Source organism: Neltuma alba, unplaced genomic scaffold (assembly GCF_004799145.2).
Source record: "Neltuma alba isolate B1F8T4 unplaced genomic scaffold, ASM479914v2 tig00013120_pilon, whole genome shotgun sequence".
NCBI lineage: Eukaryota > Viridiplantae > Streptophyta > Magnoliopsida > Fabales > Fabaceae > Neltuma > Neltuma alba.
In genome coordinates this window covers 441222-462663 of record NW_021637442.1, presented here as the reverse complement: position 1 = coordinate 462663, position 21442 = coordinate 441222, and the positions used below count along the sequence as shown (strand labels likewise).

The 21442-nt window shown below is 33.8% G+C and overlaps 3 protein-coding genes across 4 annotated transcripts; 2 read left to right on the top strand and 1 right to left on the bottom strand.

Moving 5' to 3' along the window:
* Positions 1-4676, top strand: LOC114734626 (4-coumarate--CoA ligase-like 9). 2 transcript variants are annotated; one of them, XM_028922257.1, is made up of 6 exons: positions 90-1094; positions 1781-1970; positions 2667-2809; positions 2936-3003; positions 3643-3745; positions 4551-4676. In XM_028922257.1, exons 1-6 carry the CDS (start codon positions 90-92, stop codon positions 4674-4676), a joined length of 1635 nt encoding a protein of 544 aa, XP_028778090.1. The 2 variants fall into 2 exon arrangements, with proteins under 2 accessions (XP_028778089.1, XP_028778090.1); XM_028922256.1 differs by lacking the exon at positions 4551-4676 and having other exon boundaries at positions 1-1094; positions 3643-3970.
* A 5089-nt stretch (positions 4677-9765) lies between these two features.
* On the top strand, positions 9766-12722 carry LOC114734610 (heat shock cognate 70 kDa protein 2-like). The gene is made up of 2 exons (XM_028922233.1): positions 9766-10046; positions 10736-12722. The coding sequence occupies exons 1-2, from the start codon at positions 9833-9835 to the stop codon at positions 12466-12468; spliced, it is 1947 nt and encodes a 648-aa protein (XP_028778066.1). The 5' UTR covers positions 9766-9832; the 3' UTR covers positions 12469-12722.
* A 2502-nt stretch (positions 12723-15224) lies between these two features.
* LOC114734612 (uncharacterized) lies at positions 15225-20717 on the bottom strand. Its single transcript, XM_028922236.1, has 9 exons — positions 20604-20717; positions 20446-20507; positions 20159-20249; positions 19435-19521; positions 19175-19228; positions 18142-18323; positions 17066-17148; positions 16877-16977; positions 15225-15760 (listed from the first exon to the last, which is right to left on the bottom strand). Exons 1-9 carry the CDS (start codon positions 20640-20642, stop codon positions 15545-15547), a joined length of 915 nt encoding a protein of 304 aa, XP_028778069.1. The 5' UTR covers positions 20643-20717; the 3' UTR covers positions 15225-15544.
* Between the last annotated feature and the right edge of the window lie 725 nt (positions 20718-21442).

Genomic DNA, 21442 nt, shown 5'->3' with positions numbered 1-21442 from the left:
GCCTATGCATTACTGTGTTGTCTCTTGCGGCTGGGTCTGAACCCTGAATCCAGAAAAGTCTTCATTCTTCAAGCTTAGCTTCTCTTCCCATGGAGAATGTTGATTCAAAGAGCGGTTTCTGTTCGGATTCTAGAACCTTCCACAGCCTCAGACCTCCCGTTCATCTTCCTCCTCCTCACTCTCCCCTCTCTGCTTCACAGTACGCTCTCTCTCTCCGTCTCAAATCGCCCTGGCCCGACTCAGTTCCCGCCCTTATCGACGCGGCCTCCAGCCACCGAGTTTCCTTCTCCGAGTTCATCCATTTCTCACAAACCTTAGCTTCTAATCTACAATCTGTTGTTGGCCTCTCCAAAGGCGACACAGCCTTTGTACTATCCCCCAACCTCATTAAGGTTCCGATCCTCTACTTCGCCCTGCTTTCCCTTGGGGTTGTCGTCTCTCCGGCTAACCCAATCAGCACACGCGCCGAGATTTCCCACCTGTTCCAGCTATCGTCGCCGGTCATTGCCTTCACAACGTCGTCCACAGCACAAAACCTTCCGCACAGCCTACGCCTCGGAGTCATCCTTCTCGACTCACCTGAGTTCGACTCGCTGATGACGACGGCAAGAAGCCTCACGAAACCAGTGGTCCCGCGCGTGGAGGTGAGCCAATCAGATATAGCCGCGATTTTGTACTCTTCGGGGACCACGGGGAAGGTGAAGGGAGTAATGCTGAGTCACCGGAATCTGATAGCATTAGCGGCGAGTTACGACGCGAGTCGTCCTCAGAGAGAAAGGCCGGCGGTTTTCCTCTACACGATACCGTATTTTCACGTGTACGGTTTCACCTACTGTCTCAGGTCGGTTGTGCTATCAGAGACGGTGGTGCTGATGGAGAGGTTCAGAATGGAGAAGATGTTGCGGGCGGTGGATGAGTTCAGAGTGACTCACCTCGCGGTGACTCCGCCGGTGGTGGTGGCTATGGCGAAGGGAGATGTAACGGACGGTTACGATTTGAGCTCGCTGGAAGGCATCTCTTGCGGGGCGGCTCCGTTAGGAAAGGACGCCGTCGCGGCTTTCAAATCGAAGTTCCCCGGAGTCGTGCTCGGCCAGGTTAGTGTTTACGTCATTCATTGGCAGCGCTTTGAGGAATTTCAAAGCAAAACGGCAATATTTTTTTTTTTGGTGAACAAAACGGCAATATTTACAGGGAACTAATCCTTTTTTTTTTTTTTATTACAACAATGAACTAATCTCAACGACGCCACACTTAACAGTTTAACCATAAAAGGATATTTCGCAGAATTTTTTTGAGAATAAATTCCATCATTTTGGCCACAAAAAAAAAAAAAGAAACAGAGAGAGAATCTCATCATACTATATGATTTCCTAATGATTGTAATTATTTGGGCATTTGGATTTGATTATATATGCTGATATTGATTAGTGGATAAATTTTAAAACGTAATAAATTATTACTTATAACATAAGAAGCGACAAAATATCTTTAAATATTTTTGTTACCGTAAAATTCGTTTCAATCTTTTAATTAAACTTTAGCTTATAAAGAATTTTGTTTTTCAAATAGCATTTGAAGAATTCAGAAAATGATTTCTATTCTAAATGTTCTATGAAATTGAAATAAAGATACACCATATTTATGTACTATATAGTAAATATTTTCAAATTTTAAGTGATTAAAATAAAGCAAAAATTTAAAGGCCAATCTAAATTAAATAGAATTTTTTCTGTAATTTAATCTCTCTAAACTAAGTCATATAAGTACTGTGAAAATGTAGGGCTATGGGTTAACAGAAACAACGGCATCGATCTGTCGAACCACAGGTGAAGGAGATGCCACTAAGACAGGAACAACCGGGAAGCTAATAGCAGGTGTTGAAGCCAAAATTGTGGACCCAGACACTGGACTGCCCTTGTCTCCTGGCCAAGAAGGTGAACTTTGGCTCAGAGGACCCTCTATAATGAAAGGTATATTTGTATATTTATTTTAGAGGTATCATATTTACCCAATATAAGAGATAGGTCTCCCACTTGTATGTGTTTTGTTTTATAATAATTATAAGTAAGAAAAATTTAATTATTTGGAACTTATAATTTTGGTTCAATTACAAGTCAGTGCCTGAACTTCAACTAAATGTAAGTCGATCCTTAAAATATGACTTCATGCAATCCAATTCCTATGATTTTGATCAATTAAAACATTGGTCCTTAATATTTAATAAATAATCTTTGTCATTGTAGTCTTATTTTCTAAAAAGCTGGGACTAATTGGATCGTACCAAGTTTAAGTTGAGAGAATCAATTTTAATCGAATTAAAATCAAGACAATATTTAGGTCAGGTTCATTAATTATATCTAGTATGTTAAATTCTCCAATTAAATATGAAAATATGTTGTATTTTTGTATATAAATATATAGTTTAATGACAACATTTTAAAAATAAGATAGATGTTTGAGTTATTGAAGAACTTGACATAATAGATATAAAGAACTTGATATAAGCATTTTTGTTAAAATTATAACGACCGAGTTACACTGAATTAAACTTCTAAAACTCTTTTAATTACTTTTTCCTCAAAGTACTTCAAAAGTAAATTTTATACAAGCAGGCAATTAGTATTTTAAGCCACAAACATGAAAGATATGATCTGGGAATAGAACAGGTTATGTTGGGGATCCAGACGCAAACTCGTCGACTTTTGTTGGAGGGTGGTTGAGGACAGGAGACTTGTGCTACTTTGACCACCAAGGCTACCTTTACGTTGTTGACAGATTGAAAGAACTGATCAAATACAAGGGATACCAGGTAATTATTGTTCCTTACACTTCATTAAAATCTTCATAATTCCAAATTTAACAATATTCATAAATAATAAACTCTGTATGTAAATTTATTACTATTATAAATGAACTTTGATATTGGACATTGCAGGTGGCTCCTGCGGAGTTGGAAAACTTGCTTCAATCCCATCCACAGATCAAGGACGCTGCGGTTATTCCGTAATATTCCACTTCCCTCTTTTCTATACTACTCTATCCTGAACATAAAACTTATTTTGTAATGTAATTTATACTATAAAATAGATCTTACATTTAAAATCGGAGGAATATTATTTACCAAATAAAACACCATATTTTATTTAAATTATAGGGAAGCTTGTGTGCATTTACACTTAACTGAAGATAAGTTATATGTTAAATGGTCAGCGAATAATGTGATTTCCGCACCTTACACTTTTCCCACGTAGAAGCTCATACTCACAACCTCCACTATTTACCTGAATCTTACCTTGCTTGAACTCGCAACCTCTAGATGTCTTGGTGCCCTGATGTTATGCTCTTTTTTGTTTTTATCATAGGACATCATCTAGAAGAAATTGTTGGTCATAAATACTATAAGTCACAAACCAACGCATTAATTGCTACTTTTCAATTTTATCCTAGTTAATAATTAAGGTTTAGTGTTAAAATCCATATTTATTTGCGTCATTTAAGTTGAGGATAATCTTGAAAAAAATTATCAACTTAGGACAGGTTTAATGTTTTAACTATCATTTTTTGATATGTGAGAATTAGTTGAGAATGTTAGCGAGAGGGAGTATTAGCATCTAACATAATATAATTGTAATGTGGGAACAGATACCCTGATGAAGAAGCAGGGCAGGTGCCCATGGCATTTGTGGTGAGGCAACCCCACAGCTCACTTAGTGAAGCGGACGTAATTGATTTTGTTGCCAAGCAGGTTTGCATATCTCATCCCTATGGTGCATGTTCTATATTTGAACTGTCACCAAATTTTTCATATGAGTGGCTGCTGGGAGATATCTTCACCAGTGATATCTTCCTTGTATTCAAATGGAGCTTTAAAAATTTGACCCAAAAAAAATGGAGCTTCAAAAAGGATGAATTGTGGTTTTTTTTTTTTTAAAAAAAATCATCATGTGTTAGGGCATGTTTGTTTTTGTTTTTTTTATTCTAAAAACAATTTTATAAAATTTTTTTGAAAATTTTTTTGAAAATACAAAAAACAAGAAAATCTGTTTAAATACTTGTTCTTAAAAGTTACATTTTAAAATAAAAAAAGAGATCAGAGAATGAAACTTCGGTGAAAATTCAAGTCTTTAAATGGAGAAAAAGCTATCGAGTTGAGAAAAAGGGTTTCCCAATTTTTTAAACAAAAAATAAGAAATGAACAGACAAAAATAAGGAAAACGACTAAATTTTTTTTGGTTTTTAGTTTTTTTTTTTTAAAATTATTTTTGTTTTTAAAAACACTTAGCTAAAAACAAATTACAAAACAAGTTTTTTTATTTATTTCTTAAAAAAAATAAAAAACTGTTTTTAAAACGATAAAACAAGCACAGCCTTACTTTTTATGTTGTGTTTTTATTTATTGGCGTGGTAAATGGAGGGGCTTGAATCTCTCCAATTTTATTTTTTATTTTTATATATTTCAAAATTGATATAAATTTTAAAATACATCATCTACTAAAGAGGGTGGGATGAATCACAAACTAAACAAATATTATTATCCCCCCTGCTTGCAGGTTGCACCGTACAAGAAAATAAGGCGCGTATTATTTGTGAGTTCCATCCCAAAGAACGCAGGAGGAAAAATTTTGAGGAAAGAATTGAGTAAATCTGTCATCCAGCAATCTCTATCTAAATTGTAATATAATACTTCATTTCATTCTCATGCCAAAGTTTAGTATGAAATCTATGCTTATATTTATATTAGGTCGGGTCATTGGGTACATTGATATGGGGGGAGTAACCCGGGTAAAATAAGGAGAGAAAACCAAACACTAAGTACCATTAATAATGCTTATTCTATTTATAATAGTAAGAATTAGATCATTAATTTCTAACTATTAAAAATTCAGTTAATTATGTGTTACAAAGATTCTGTTAATTTCTTTGAAATACATTATTAATCATCAGTTGTATTCTTGATAATAGATATACTTATTTAAGCTACATAATCAAGATGGAATGGTTTGAGAAAAATTACAAATTTTAAAAATGAAGTGAAAAAAGATCTCAAATTTAAAATCAAAACAGAGCCTTGACTAACTTATGCATTTGAGAAGGGAGTTATAATACAAGGAAGCAAATCCCAAAATAGTAGTTGATAGGTAATCCAAGAGTATAGACCCATACCCAACAAAATAATATGGTTAATGATAATAGCTTTGCTCCTAATTATAAGATTTTGTTTATAGTTTACAAATAAGATCTTATAATTAAGACCGGAGGTAGTAGAATCAATACTGTAATACTAACTCGAGTCTTTAATATGAGAGTTAATTTGAATTTAATTTTATCCTAAATATAAGATTTAACTCACTTTGTTTATCATATTTATCCATTATTTCTCAAGAAAATCCTTATAATATTTCATTACACGGTAGTTCTAGCTAATACATATAATTAATAATGGTATTTTAGAGAAAACAACACCTATTTATTACAAAAAAATTAATTTAACTAAATTTTTTAAATTTTTTTAAGTTAATAACTAACTCTTACATCAAGAATCAAAAGCAGTACTATTTTTGTTGGGGATAATTAGGATTGGAGATAATGAGTTTGTTTAGTTTCTTATTTGGAAAGCAATTTTTTGTTTTTTAAGAAAATTTGTTTGATAATTTATTTTTAGTTGGTTATTTTAAAATAATAAATAGTAATATGTTTTTAAAAATTGAAAAATAGTAATATGTTTGTTTTCATATTTTTTATTTTTTGTTTTCAAAAATTAAAGAAACCTATTGCCTGCCACGTATTATTGTTGGTGACAACCATTGCTTACCAAATATCATTTTTTTTTTTTTTCAAATCTAATTTTTTAAAATAATTATACAAACATTTTTTTTCTTTTTATTCTCAAGATTTATTTTAAAAATAATTTTATAAGATTATTTTGAGAATAAGAAAATAAAAAATAGAAACCAGCACGCTCAGTATTTTTTGTTGGGTCTGTATTTTAGGTCTTAGCCCATTCATGACCCGCACCCACTGATGTTTATTTTCTTGTTTTTCACTAGGTAGACTGGCATTGGAATAAGTTTGGTCCAGCTTTATAAAACTGAGTTTTTGAGGAGTCTCGTTCCATGACGGTGTAGTTTCTGCAGCCAATATGCAAGGTAATGTTAATTAATGTATTTTGGATGTGTCTACAGTTTTTGTCTGCATCTGATAATGGTATTTGAAGCATTTAACGATGGTTGAGTGCGTCCTTTGACAGTATTGAAGACTCAGCTGACATAATATCATTTGCATGAAATATTCTGTTCTAACTGCAGGTTATAGGAGACAGTGAAAGCATGAAGAAAAAGCCACCTGGTTCTTGATATGGTATTGAGTTAACTATTGCAGCTCTGCAAGGAAGAAAAAGCAGTATGATCATACACAGTAATAGTAGCAGAAGGGGGTGCTTGGATTCTAACAAAATCACTTTTAAAAAGTGTTTCGTGATTTGATATAAAATTCCTCTCACATGCGTATTTTGTATACTGTAAAATCACTTTTAAGATCATGATTTAGTTTTCACCAAGTAATAATTGACTTATTAGGATCGAATGAGAGAGAAATGGTACTAACTATCCCCGTAAAGATAATGACACAAGTTTGAATTCTAAGTACACTTATTGGAAAGGTTATTCCTTAGTTGCTCCAGGTTCAAAAATAATTAGTTTCAAGTTCAATGTGATTTAGAGATACCCTTGTTTTACTTAAAAATAATAATATAAAGTAAGGGTTGCGGTGTTTGATTGGGTAGAATACAAAATTGAGGACCTTTTTTGTGAGTCATATCATTTCAAACTGGAATAGGTCTATTTAAGAATATAGACGAAACTCTAGAGAGATTGGTTTACCAAAAGATTGATGATTTCATTGCCTCTGTTATATTTCATCTAATTTTGTGGCATGTATTTTTTATCTTCAACTTTACCATGGGCTGAAAGTATGATAAAACAATGCGAAGTTATTTAAGAATGTAGACAAAACTCTTCAAATATTAAGTGAGCTTACCAAAACAGGGCCATGTAATTGTTGCTCAGTTTTGATATATACCTAGGGAAAGTGAGTTTTAATGATATGACACAGGGAAGTGGGCTTCAGTAGAGAGCTTAAAGGCACAGGGAAGTGAGCTCATGTTAGTGTTGAACTTTTTTTCTGGTTTGTATAAGAAATTTTGCCTGTCATATCCTTTGAAATTGATGAACTATTGATTAGTTTGGGGAAATGATTAAGATAAAATTTTGATTTTGATTGCTTTGAGTTTCCTAATGCTGACATAGTTTTGCAGAAATGGTTAAAATAATCTAGGACAAGAGTTTAAATTAAAATTTGGTTTACACTGTTGGGTTAGAAGAGCGGTCAGCAAATACATGGTTGGGAAGTGTGATGTGATGAAGAAGTTAAAAATGAGCTTACATGGACATTTTTCATGTTGTCCATGACAATCAATTCTCTATCACTCTTTAATAAATATTACATCCGGTTCTTAATATAAGAGTTTGTTTAACTTTTATTTGGTTCTAAATATAAAACCTCAATCTACCTTGTCTCTCATATTTATCCATTTTTTCTCCAGGTAGTCCTTGTAATAATGGTAATTCTAGCCAATAAACTTGATTAGGATATTTTAGGAATGATAATACCTATTGATTACAAATAAAGGATATTTTAGGAATGATAATACCTATTTATTACAAATAACTAATTTAACTAATTTTCTTAATCTCCTCAAATTAACAACTAACTTTTATTAAAAACCAAATATCCTATTAAAGAGGCTTTGATTTCCGGGTCAAGTGCTATAAACTGTCTTTAATATTGTACGGTTTGATATTTGATGAATTCAAATCAAGCTATGTGAATATTGGAGTTAAATTTGATTGTCTGGCTTAAAATCCTTGTGGGTGGAAATCTGAAATCTTTAAGTGAAAGAACTATGATGACAAGCTGAGACTGTGTGGGATTTAATGTGGCCTCATAAAAATTAACCCAGACTTAGAATGAATGAAGATTTTCTTCTTCTAAACAAATAAAACCTGATTCACATTTTTAGTAATTCAGTAAAATTTATTTTAAATTTTCAATATATATATATCATTTCTTCAATCATTATACGTGATATTTACTTAGGCAATAAAAGATTATGTTTTTTTCCGGCACTTTTAAATTATTGATATTTTTTATTTTTAAAATACAGACCTCTATGATTATTTTTGCAAGATTTAAAATTTGAATCATATTTCTTTTTATGGGGATAGAAATATCACCTTAAACATTTTTAAAATTTAGTATTTTTAGCATACCACAGCAAAGGAATGAATAAGGGATTTGTGATGCCGAAGGTTTATATTAATATATTAATATCATTACAAATAATATACTTCTCTGGTCCTAAATATAAGATCCTTATACATACTAGTATAAGGGTCTTATTTAGGACTAGAGGAGTACTTATTCATTCAAATGAAAATAGCTAATGTGGTTTATCCGGAAATATTCAGAAATCCGGACGCATGCATAAATTTAGGGTTTAACCCTAAATCCTAAATTCTAAGAAAAAATTATTATCACGTTGATTGAAATTAATTCATGAGATTTTTTTATTCTGACATAAATTTCTGACTTGAAACCAATGAGTTATTTTCTTAATTGCGATTAAAATAAAACAACTTCAGATTATTTTGAGGATAAGAAAACAAAAAATAGAAACAAACACGCAGGGTGCTTTTGGTTGGGTCTGTATTTCAGGCCTGAGCCCATTCATGACCCGCACCCAGACGGGGCATTAGTGTTGCTTTTTCTTGTGTCTGGTTGTTAGCAAATTTAAAGCATCAGGTCAGCGGTCTTTCCGGGTAGCGTGGATGACGGGACAGCCGCGAATTAATATTTTCATATTATAAATAACTGCTTTTAAATTATGCAAAGATTAAATAACTAATAAGATGAAATATGATGTTTAAGATTTTGTATAATGCTTGAGTGTTCATCTAATTTTAAGATAAATCTCTCATTTTCTAAAGTTTATATTTTAAAAAGATATACTACCTGATTTTTAATATCAGAGAAAGTTAACTTAAATTAATTAGTTAAATTAATTATTTGTAATAAATATATACAATTATCTTTCATAAAATATTCTTACTAATTAAGTGTATTAACTAGAACTACTATTACTATAAGAATTATTTTAGAAAAAAATTTGAGTAGATTAAATAAATTAGTTAATTTAGTTATTTATAATAAATATGTATTATGGTCTTTCTTAAAATATTCTTGTTAATCAAGTGTATTAGTTAGAATTACTATTATTACAAGAATTATTTTAAAAAAAAATTGATAAATATAAAAATAAAGTGGATTATGATCTTATATTTAAGATCAAATTAATAATTATTTTCATAATAAATTTGTGATAATTTTTAATTACTTTTTAAGAAAAGAGTAACAGAAAAAAGTGCATTTAGAAAATGACCACAAGACCACTTGTGCTTCTATGGAACCCATTGGGCGAGCCAATAGCGCGTAGCCGACCTCTCTTTCAAAATCCGAACCTTCGGTGCGAAGCAAAACTCGAAATTTTCTACGTCCGCCTTGCATAAACAAATCAAGATCGTCCATCCTTCGCACTTTTCTCAACGGCTTAAAATTTTTTAACGTTCATTCGAACATTCTAGACACCCTCCCTCTCAAACCTATATATATTCCCTTCCCTCCCACGCCGCTTCTTCATTCATTCCCAGCCTCTTATTCTGCCTTTCTTCTTTCTCTGTAACCCTAGTTTTCTTGGAGCATTTTTGCTAGTTAAAGTATGGCCGGCAAGGGCGAAGGACCCGCGATCGGTATCGATCTCGGCACAACCTACTCTTGCGTCGGAGTATGGCAGCACGATCGTGTTGAGATAATCGCCAACGACCAAGGGAACCGTACTACACCGTCGTATGTTGCTTTTACCGATACCGAGAGGTTGATCGGAGATGCCGCTAAGAACCAGGTCGCCATGAACCCAACGAACACCGTTTTTGGTAACCGATCTGTACTCAATCTTATAGTCATTCTTTGTTTTTTTTTATTTTTTATTTTTTGAGCTGAATGGTCTTATAGTCATTCTTGATCTTGGCTTTTTATGCTTATTTTTGGATCTGCTGCCTTCGTTTATGAGTTCAATTTTTTTTCTCGTTTTTAGGAACCGTACTGCGTTTAATCTTGTAGTCGTTCTTGATCTGGCTTTTTATATCTATTTTGGACTTGGGCCTTCTTATTTGAGCTTATTGTTTCCATATACTGATATGCTTGATTTGCGTTTTAGCATTCTGTATTTCTGCATCACGTTTTGCTACGTTGTTTACATCTTGTTTGCTATTCCTCTGTATCTAATCCAAGATTTTTGGTCGGTGTAGAATTAGATCTGCTCATTCTACTTCCTTAGTTGTCTTTTGTCAATATCTTCTTATTTTATCCTCTCTTGTTTGATTGTAATGTGTAAATTTTGGTTGAGATATTCAACTATTTTATTCTATTGTGCTCTGAAGCTTGGTTGATTATTTTTCTGACATTACATAAGTTTTGCTGAGCTGATCCGAATCGAGAATAATTTAAGTTGTTGTTTTTGTATAGTTCTACTCTAATGTGTATGAATGAATACTTATGGAAGAGTGTTTTGTTTTTCCATTTTATTGTTTGGTAAGTAACCGTGGTAATCGTCATTTTGCAGATGCCAAGAGGTTGATAGGTAGGAGAATCAGTGACCCTTCGGTGCAGAGTGATATGAAGTTGTGGCCATTCAAGGTCATTGCTGGCGCCGGTGAAAAACCAATGATTGTCGTTAATTACAAGGGTGAGGAGAAGCAATTTGCCGCCGAGGAAATCTCGTCCATGGTTTTGATCAAGATGCGCGAGATTGCAGAGGCCTACCTTGGGTCAACAATCAAGAACGCAGTTGTCACTGTTCCCGCATACTTCAATGACTCTCAGCGTCAGGCTACCAAGGATGCTGGTGTTATTGCTGGACTAAATGTTATGCGTATTATAAACGAGCCCACCGCTGCAGCTATTGCTTATGGGCTTGACAAGAAAGCTACAAGTTCTGGTGAGAAGAATGTTTTGATATTCGACCTCGGTGGTGGTACTTTTGATGTCTCTCTCCTCACCATTGAGGAGGGTATCTTTGAAGTTAAAGCCACTGCTGGGGACACTCACCTTGGAGGAGAGGATTTCGATAACAGAATGGTGAACCACTTTGTTCAAGAGTTCAAGAGAAAGAACAAGAAGGACATCAGTGGAAACCCAAGAGCCCTCAGGAGGTTGAGAACCGCATGTGAGAGGGCAAAGAGGACGCTCTCTTCCACTGCCCAGACTACAATTGAGATTGATTCTTTGTTTGAGGGTATCGACTTCTACTCAACAATCACCCGTGCTAGGTTTGAGGAACTGAACATGGACCTGTTCAGGAAGTGTATGGAGCCTGTGGAGAAGTGTCTTAGAGATGCTAAGATGGACAAGAGCAGCATTCATGATGTGGTCCTTGTTGGTGGCTCTACCAGAATTCCCAAAGTGCAACAACTTTTGCAGGATTTCTTCAATGGCAAGGACCTCTGCAAAAGCATTAACCCTGATGAGGCCGTTGCCTACGGTGCAGCTGTCCAAGCCGCTATCTTGAGTGGTGAAGGTAATGAGAAGGTTCAGGACTTGTTGCTGCTTGACGTCACTCCACTCTCCTTGGGGTTGGAGACTGCCGGAGGAGTAATGACTGTATTAATTCCTAGGAATACCACCATTCCAACCAAGAAGGAGCAAGTATTCTCCACCTATTCAGATAACCAGCCCGGTGTCTTGATTCAAGTCTACGAGGGTGAGAGAACGAGAACAAGGGACAACAACTTGTTGGGCAAGTTCGAGCTCTCAGGAATTCCTCCAGCTCCAAGGGGCGTTCCCCAGATCACTGTTTGCTTTGATATCGATGCCAACGGTATCTTGAACGTCTCTGCCGAGGACAAAACCACCGGACAGAAGAACAAGATTACCATTACTAACGACAAAGGGAGACTGTCGAAGGAGGAAATTGAGAAGATGGTACAGGAAGCAGAGAAGTACAAGGCAGAAGATGAGGAGCACAAGAAGAAGGTTGAAGCCAAGAACGCCTTGGAGAACTATTCCTACAACATGAGGAACACCATCAAGGACGAGAAGATCAGTTCAAAGCTGTCGGCAGATGACAAGAAGAAGATTGAGGATGCAATTGAGCAGGCCATTCAATGGCTAGACTCGAACCAGCTGGCAGAGGCTGACGAATTTGAAGATAAAATGAAGGAGCTGGAGAGCATCTGCAATCCAATCATAGCCAAGATGTACCAAGGTGGAGCTGATGCTGCCGGTGGCATGGATGAAGATGATGCTCGCCCATCTGGTGGCAGTGGCGCTGGCCCCAAAATTGAGGAGGTCGATTAAGTGGCTGGTTATGGTGTGTCGTCTGGGGATGTTGGTGGTTCCTTTTCGGCCCGACTTGGGTTGTTCTGATTATTATTAGACTTTAGCCGCATTAGGTTTTAATTGCTTCCCTTCTTTAGTTCTGTCGATTTGTTATTTTCATCGAACAGTCGGAAAACTTCGATTATTAAGTGAAATACAGGAGCATTTTGTGCGATGTTGTGTTTGCCTCGCTGTATCATTTTGTGCAATTAACATCGAAATTTTTTTGCTAATTTGGGATCTCGGATTTGAATCGCTCTGTAACGCAAGTGCTAAGAGGTTTTATCGTTGTCACCTGTGACCCGTTGAATGCAAATCTGGTCTTTATTTAATTACGTTTTATATTCAGGTGCTACTTGATAATGAGATGCGAACATGTTTTATTACCACTTAACGGTACGTTAGCCTGGAAAAGGGTGATGAGTTTTATTACCAAGTAGCAAACAAGCTCGAAGCCATAATCCAATCATCAGGAAAGATGATCAATACACTATTATAATTATAGTTAAGATATTTCGAAAGCGGTATTATCTTATGTTTCAAATATCAAATTTACAATTGTCATGTTATTATATTTGTTAAATTTGATTGAGTTCATCTAAATGGCTAAACTTAAAATATTCTCCGAATAACTAAATATTATAGCTAAATATTAGAATATTTGATACTCTTCCGGTCTTAAATATCTTATTAATAAAATGTCTATTAACCGATACGTCAAGATAATTTTCGGTCCAAAAAAATATGTCAAGATAAAATTTGTAATTTGTAATAAATATGCTATTTTATTCATTAATCTATCAAAATATTTTATAGCATTTTCTAAATTATTTCAAAAAGCAATAAACAAACAAAGCAAACGATGAAAAAATGACACTGAAAAAGATGGGGGAAAAAGAAAGAAAAGAAAAATTGAATGAATTTCCAGAGGAAAAGAGGCGCAAAGGTTGCAACAAAAGGATTGGAGTAACAGGATTCATGTGTCCATGCGGAGATTTGTTTTGCGGGAAACAGAGATCCCCAGGAGAACATTCATGTGCGGTAGATTATAAGAAGATTGGTGAACTCGTTAAAAAACAGGAAGAAAACCATATTTTTAATTTGGTAGCAATGCATTTTTTTTCCTTTTAATTAAATTATTTAATTTCATCTTTTTAAATAATATTAGCTCTTATAACTTTGTTTTATTAGCATCTTTAGTCTTTGTGCCCATCTACATTAGCGGTAAACAACTATGATTTTAGATAATTGTAAATTTTATAAGTAATATTAGCTATAAGTGATATTGGTTAATCGTAATTTTTGTTTGAATATATCTCTTTTATAAGTAACTTTAAGAATTGTGATTATATTTGATTTTCATTTATTAAAATCACTTATGATTGTATAATTATAAAAAAGACATGAATTTAATAAATATTATTAAATATAGTCATTTGGAGAGAGATTTTTGAAAGAATGCTGAAAGGTAAATTGAAGAAAATTCAGTTGATAAAAATTGATCGGGATTTTTCAAGCCTATAAGCTAATCCTTGGTGCTTATCCTAATAGTGTGGCGAAAGAATGAAATCATGATTTATCAGAATTTTATAAAATTACCCAAACAAAATAAACATCCATCACAATCGCTTATTTAGATTTAAATGGATTTATTTGAGCTCTCACTGATTATGTGAGAGTTAACGATGTTAAATTGTTAATAGAACAAAATTACAGATTTAATTAAGAGGGAAAAAAAATACATAGCCACTAAATTGAAATTAAAAAAAAAAAAGATAGATACCTTCAAAAATGATTTTCCAAAACCCGTTTTGAAAAGTTGATATTTTTTTTCCTCTTTAGCAATCAAGCATGTACAATCAATTCTTTAAGATGTGGTAATCTTGAGTAAAAATGTGTTCTATTTTCTAAATATTATCATTTAATTATAAATTAACATAAAAAAGAAAGAGACATGACTACATATAATTAGAGAATTTGACATAATGGATGTAAGAAACTAGATCTAAATATTTTTCTTATTAATATTTTCAATCAACATATTTTTTCTTTAAAAATATTTTTTTTATGAATGTAAAATTTCTTTAAAATAGTAATTGATGTGGTTTTTTACAGTTGAATTTTGTTGAGTTACTATTTACATTCTACACCGAAAGATCTTAATAAAAATATATTTAATTTTTTCCAGAAAATATTTTAGGAGGAAATTTTTATATCTTCAAAGAAATTTATACTTGAATTTAAACATTTAAGGGTTGATTTGAAAAGATATTGACAATTTGCTAGGGTATAAATCAAAATTATATATTCTAGAGCAGTTACACTTCCTCGTGAATTATGAATTTACTCCTTACCAACCGAACCAAATTTGATTGTTTTGAAATAGGTGCCAAATAGGTTTTAATCTATAAAACAATATCATATCCTATCCACACCCATGTTTCTGCGATATTATCTGTGAAATATCAAAAAAAATTTCTACTTATTTTTTTTATTTTTGATGCCTGGTGAGTTGTATCATAATTTTTGGAGCACGAAACCCATTTATAATAAGAAAGATTTCGCTTGATATATATATATATATATATATATATTCAAGTTTATTATACTTACCCTGGGAACAAATATTGAATTTTTTTAATATGTGGAAAATTCCAGATTTTTATAAACCAACCACTGCAATGAATACATGGAATAGAAAATAATAAAAAATTAAATAAAAAGATGGAAAATGACCTTATGAATAAAAAATTATCCTCATCACCAAAATCTATTATTTTAGCCCCTTTCGCCTCTAGTGCATCCACGAACTCCCCCGTAAGGAGGCGAGGTGGCACTACGAGTCCCTTCTACAGCTTCAACTGGTCTGTGACAGTACAAAACATACACAGCATGATAATTAATATCCCTCAATACTCAGGATTTACAATTCCCTCATGTGGCTTCCATGAGTATATCTGATACAAGGGCGTGAAAGAAATTTGACCACAAATGAATATGATTAATGAAAGAGTGTCCACTTTTGTTTCTTTTGCTGGGATAAAGCCACCCTTGTTCATGTTAGTCCACTGAAGCTTGAAACCTTTTTGATGGTCTCCTCTTCCATTTCAACTAGTTGACGACAAAATGATTCAACATCACTCGCTTCTTCCTTTAACATAAACCTGTATTCTTTCCAATTGTAGTGACCACTGCCATCCTCCAAAACAGGATCAGGAAGCTTTCCAAGCACACTGAATCCCTTGCGGTCCACTGATGTTACGTATGCATCCTTGATAAAATGCCAATGGATTAGTCAATTGGATTCAATACTTCAGTAAGAATATCACAATGGCCGTGACACATCAACAGAAGATCAGTGAATAGCTTCAGTAAGAAATTAGCCTCAGCTGTAGAGGCACTACTTTTAAATTTGGCAAAATGATTGTTGTCATGTGTGGTTTCATTGATGAACAAGATATGGAAGATGATTGTAGGTTTTAAGGATGTCAAGAGATGATGGATTCAGAACGAACAGTATTCAAGTTTTTAATGTCTAAGGATCATGATGCTAAACCAGAAAGACCAAAAGAAGATAAAAGAAATTCTATAAGACAAGACATGTTCATCATCAAAATGTCTCAGTACCGCAAAATGATGATATAAAATCAATCAAATTTTAAATTCTACACAAATTAATTTGTAACTCACTTATTTTTCCGCCTCTGAAATGCCACTGAATAATTAATTAAATTGAGCATACTTTAGAAATGCAAATGAGAAGCACAGAACAAATTACTATCCAGAAGCGGTCTCAATGTATTATCACACAAGTCCAGACGTATAATCAACAAGCTGGTAATTGACTAATTGTAGCGGTTTACAAGAATGATATCCTAGTTCTGTCCCAAGAAGGTACATGTTCTCATTGTTTATCCACGCCTTTTAAAAAATATGAATACGAACCTGAGCTTCATTAACCTAGTTTTAAGAGGGCTACTCTTTTGGGTTATCATTCTCCAATGGAGGACGTTAGTGCTGAAGTGGACTGTCAGCATCTATAAGGACGCTTCCCAACCAAAAAAAAGCGCAGCATTTTGACAGGGATCCTATGTATTGCCAATGTTTCATTTTCCCAAATTAAAACCCAAAGCCGCATCATCTTTTTTTGGTAGACATCCATATGCATTGCTAACCATTCACGTCAGCCCTAGCGTTTGGTTAGAAAAAGCGAATTCATGCAAGTAGCAAAGTCAATATGAGGTCAACAGAGCTCAGACAGGATTAAATTGTAGTTTGAAAAACTCAGACTAGTTCGACGATCATAAACTCTCAAGGAGTAAACTAATGGGGTGGATATTTTACAGGGACAAAAAATAGTAATTTACAACAAGAACAAAAAAGTTACCTTTACAAGGGCATTCATGTAGACCAAACAGAAAAGCACAAGAGCTCTACGCCTAGCATCGCTTTGGTTAATCCCATCAATGAGCTTCGCTGAAAATGATGCTGGCAACGCATAAAACATATATGAGATGTGATTCATTTGTTGCACACACAAACATACTAGTTTCAGGCATCCTAACAGTTCTTTTACCCAATGGATCAGCTTTGAATGTGTTCAAATCTTCAACATTCACTTCAAAAGTTCCTCCATGGCCATCAATATATGTGCATGAGCTGCATGCTAAACTTCTATTAGATGAAACTGACATCTGAAACTTCCAAAATTCTGTTTCTATATCCTGATCATACTTTATCAGGTAAAAAGGCATGTGGGACATCACATGTAGGCAGCAAGACAGTTGATTGTCTAGGAGCCAAATTTTCAAACTGACAGCTTAGTTCTACAGTCTCACCAAAAAATGAAAACATGGACTTGAACATCCTTCTGATGCAATATATTATACTCTAAACAGGTTTCCAAGGTTATGATAATTATAATTGTCTGTGAATTAGTATTAGTTAATGTCAGTCGTTAGTTATTAATAAATTGAGGTCACGGGGTGTTAGTCACCCTTGTTACCTCCTATCCTATCAGGAGAAGTTTTGTAAATCAGTTTTGACAATTAATGGAAGAATAGTTTCCAGTTTCTCCGTTCCTACAGTTTCTCTCTCCTCTCTATCTGTTCTCTCGTTCCCTCTAATTTTTCTCCAACTTCCTTCTATCCTATTCTTTCTTTCTTTTCTTTTTTTTTGGTAAGCACAGGTATCCTTCTATTGGAGGCAATCCTATTCGACACACTGTCTAGCACTAAGGGCAAGCATCTCTCCTAGCGGGAATTTGAATCTTGGTTCATCATGTTGTAGGGAACTAACCCCTTCCACTAGACCCAACCCCTGTTAGTTCTATCCTATTCTTTTACATCATTCAACTTTGTGATATAAATCTTGTCAAGGTTAAGATTATTTATCATATTTGAAAGGAAACATCCCGTTTAACAACTAATAAAACTAAAAAATTTAGGATAGAGGCAGAGGTGAACAATAAAGAATGAAGAAATTTAGTAGAATAATGAGCATATTTTCAGTGAGTGGAATATTTTGCACGGCAAACTTATTTCAGGATTGTGACCAACTAATATGTCCAGGATACTATAATTCAGTATGATGATGATTATAATCACATAGCCAAAAAAGTCAAGCTACAATTGTAAGCACCCAAGTTCCTACCTCATTTCAAATTTATACACCGAATATCTTTCTACATCTCCCAATATTTCTTGAAGACTATCACTTCGCGATGCACGGCTAAGACTAGAGCTTAGGACACCAGAAACAACATAACTGAAGTCCTTCATTGCTTTTGGCTCAGACATTACAACTTGCTCAAGTTTTTCTGCAAGAGATTTAGCCTACACCAAGAATATTCAGTTATTATTTTGAAGGATGAATTTAAGTTCATAAAAAAATTGTCTTCAAAGTATGTAGGCAAGATTAAAGCAAGTCGTTTTTCCAATATTCATACCATGCTTGACAAGAAGTTTTAGTAGTACTGATCCTCTTGATTACTGATTTCACGTAAAGTAGAAAAGACATTATTTTTTTTTTTTTTCCGAGTGAAAGGTAAAAAGATATTAACGTTAACAGAAAAGTGCATCCTTCACAGTATAATCCAAATGTTAATTGCACATTACACAAAATCTCAGAAAAAAGTTTATATATGCAGATCACTTAATAGACACGACACTTCCAATTGTATCTGTCAAAATGTGGCCTGTATCTTGTTGGATTTTGATACTAGAACTATAGTAAATCATATTTGGAAGTTATGAATGAAGCTTCCTTGTCCTGTTAAAAAAATTGAAGATAAAAAGATTTCATCAAGCAGAACCACCATGTTAATTTGCAATGAAATTAAGTATTTCCTAACTTCTAAGATCCTCCTGATCTGGGAGTCAACCTGTCTAGTAACTGAAATATTGATGACAGTCTCTATAAGGCACCATTTTCCACGAGCACAGCTTCATCAGTTCCATTGTTCAATTATAAGTATACCACTTTAACAATTTAGAGGAATCAATCAATGCCATATTACTGGTTATAATGAAGACCTCCAGGTGGTAAAGATAATGAAGCTTAGTTTTTTTCTACAGAAAATGCCTTAAAATTTATTGGTGAAGGAGCAATAACTCATCAAGCAACAGACGTGGAAACTTTGTAGAGCCCGACAAAATGAAAGTGAGTGGGCACTTGGAGACGTTACCTTATCTTCATTAAGTGGAACAACATCCCCAACTAAAGCAACCCGTGCTGGTGACTAGAACACGTCAATAAATAAATCAATAAGTCAACATCTTCATATTTTTCCAATCATAGAGAAGATTAAATTATGATTTATTAGTACTAGGAGCCTTTTGTTACCCATCTCATGCAGAGGATAATGATTGGGAGTCAACGGTTTCTCAATGGATATAACTGTAATAGAATTAGTTTCAAATGAACACAATATTTATGATACCCTACCTTTTTCAATGATTTAAGTAAGCCACCTAGGGGGCCTGGAAAAGGAGTGGTCACAGCAAAAGAACCACGCTCATCAATCATTGCATTCTGCCAGAAAATACAAATATATTATATCATCCTTGCAACTGTGATTACATACAGATGCAATTTCTTCACTAAAGTAAATGAAAACATTTTACAGAGATAAGTGGAGAATAAACTAATTTTCTCTCCTAGCATGCAGCCAACTATTCTTCTATAACTTTAATTATCATTCCTGAAAACCATGAACCTAACGGGTTTCCTACTGATGAAAATTAGATCGGGCTTTCATTTAACATTGATTCTTTCTGTTAGCCAAATAAAGACTAATGTTTCAAAAAAGAAAAGCTCTTTTCCTCAAACTTTTTTCTCATTCAGCAGCACGTCCAACACGTTTTTTAAGTAAATCCTACCCTTCACACATCAACACCCATGGTTCTGGTGATTTGATTGGTATAATAAGTACAGACTCTCAACAGGGCAAATGAATTCAGCATTATACTTTTCTTAAAGCCCTCCCCCTTCATGTGCAAGAATCTCGTTAATGTTGCCCTTGCAGTGCAACATGACGTTTCTAGCTTGTTGAGAATCAGAGTAAAACAATACGATAGTTATATGATGAAATTTAACATTTCTTACTCTAGACAAGGGAAAGGATGAAAATTAGAAACAGGAGAAAAACAAGAAAAGGATGGAAACTTACCACATTATGTAAATCGTTTTCCGGTACCCAAATGTATGGCTTCCCTCTCCTGATTATGTACTTAACTTTCGATGTATAGATACCACTCTTGCTGACACAGGCAAAGTAAACATCACTTCGTTAGCAAATATTAAATTCTGTAGCTGAAACCCCCATAATAAAAATAACAACTACACTGAATGAACTATCATAACGAACAGCATCCAACAAAATATCATGTCAAATAAAATTATACAGTTCTTTACACTGCCATAACTAGCAGCACAAGACAGGACAAAACTAGGTACCTTCCTTTGACATCTGCTTTGATGGTATTGAGATAACCTTGCCAGTTTGATGCCAATATATTCTGCAGAACAGAACCATTTAACAGTCAATATATGCTCACTTCTGCAGAACCCAAGAAATTCCAATAGAAGCGTAGAGATGGATAGAGAAGTAGGACCTTGCACTTCTCTGCCAATGACAAAGTGCGGGATTTCATGGTTTCTCGATGTTAGTGATATGCCCACCACCTGCTCGACAAAAGTAGGAGCTTGCTTACAGAGCTCAATAGAGCAAAGGAGGGCTGTATGGGTATAGCGAGGAAGGGTGCGCGAGCAGACCAACAAACAAGACGGTGGTGTTAGCGTTCGCGGTATTCATTCACTGATCCAATTATTAATTTGTTTAGCATCAGGGCATATTAGTTTAGAACATAGAAAAAAGTGATTACCTGTTCTTTTTTTTTTCTTTTTCTTTTTCTTTTTTCCATTTCTTATTTTTGTTAATTACTAAAAAGTCTGGGCCGGGGGTGTGGGATTTCTGGCTTATTATTTTTAATCTTTTGAAAGTGATATAGAAAAAAATAAAAAAAAATTAGTAAAAATAGAAAAGAATATGTTCAGAAGATATTAAACATGCACGGAAAAAATCTTTTATTTCATTTATACTTTTACATGATAAGATAATTCATAAAGTATTTGCAACTTTAACCAAATTACTACATTACTACTTCCTCCACCTCGTTTTATAAGATTTTTTTGAAAAAAAAATTGAGAATACAAATGGAATGAATTAGTTTAATATCTTAAGTTTTCTAAAAACAAATGTGAACTTCCAAAAATATCATGTTAATCAGGATATTCAAAAAGTAAATAATGATAGATAATTTTGAAATAGATTTCATTAGCAAATCATTATTTTTAAAAAAATATCTTATTTTGTGCACCATCAAATCATTTAAAAAAACACATCTTATATCTTATAAACTGGGTGGGAGGAAGTCCAACTTTGTATGATTCT

Excerpts from the sequence above, each read along its gene's own strand:
- LOC114734610 (XM_028922233.1), top strand. The coding sequence starts at position 9,833 with ATGGCCGGCAAGGGCGAAGGACCCGCGATCGGTATCGATCTCGGCACA. Across the intron at positions 10,047-10,735 it reads CCCAACGAACACCGTTTTTG|ATGCCAAGAGGTTGATAGGT; the intron begins GTAACCGATCTG and ends GTCATTTTGCAG.
- LOC114734626 (XM_028922256.1), top strand. The coding sequence starts at position 90 with ATGGAGAATGTTGATTCAAAGAGCGGTTTCTGTTCGGATTCTAGAACC. Across the intron at positions 1,095-1,780 it reads CCGGAGTCGTGCTCGGCCAG|GGCTATGGGTTAACAGAAAC; the intron begins GTTAGTGTTTAC and ends GTGAAAATGTAG. Across the intron at positions 3,004-3,642 it reads AAGGACGCTGCGGTTATTCC|ATACCCTGATGAAGAAGCAG; the intron begins GTAATATTCCAC and ends ATGTGGGAACAG.
- LOC114734612 (XM_028922236.1), bottom strand. The coding sequence starts at position 20,642 with ATGAAATCCCGCACTTTGTCATTGGCAGAGAAGTGCAAG. Across the intron at positions 20,508-20,603 it reads CATTGGCAGAGAAGTGCAAG|AATATATTGGCATCAAACTG; the intron begins GTCCTACTTCTC and ends TCTGTTCTGCAG. Across the intron at positions 18,324-19,174 it reads TTCCACTTAATGAAGATAAG|GCTAAATCTCTTGCAGAAAA; the intron begins GTAACGTCTCCA and ends TTCTTGGTGTAG.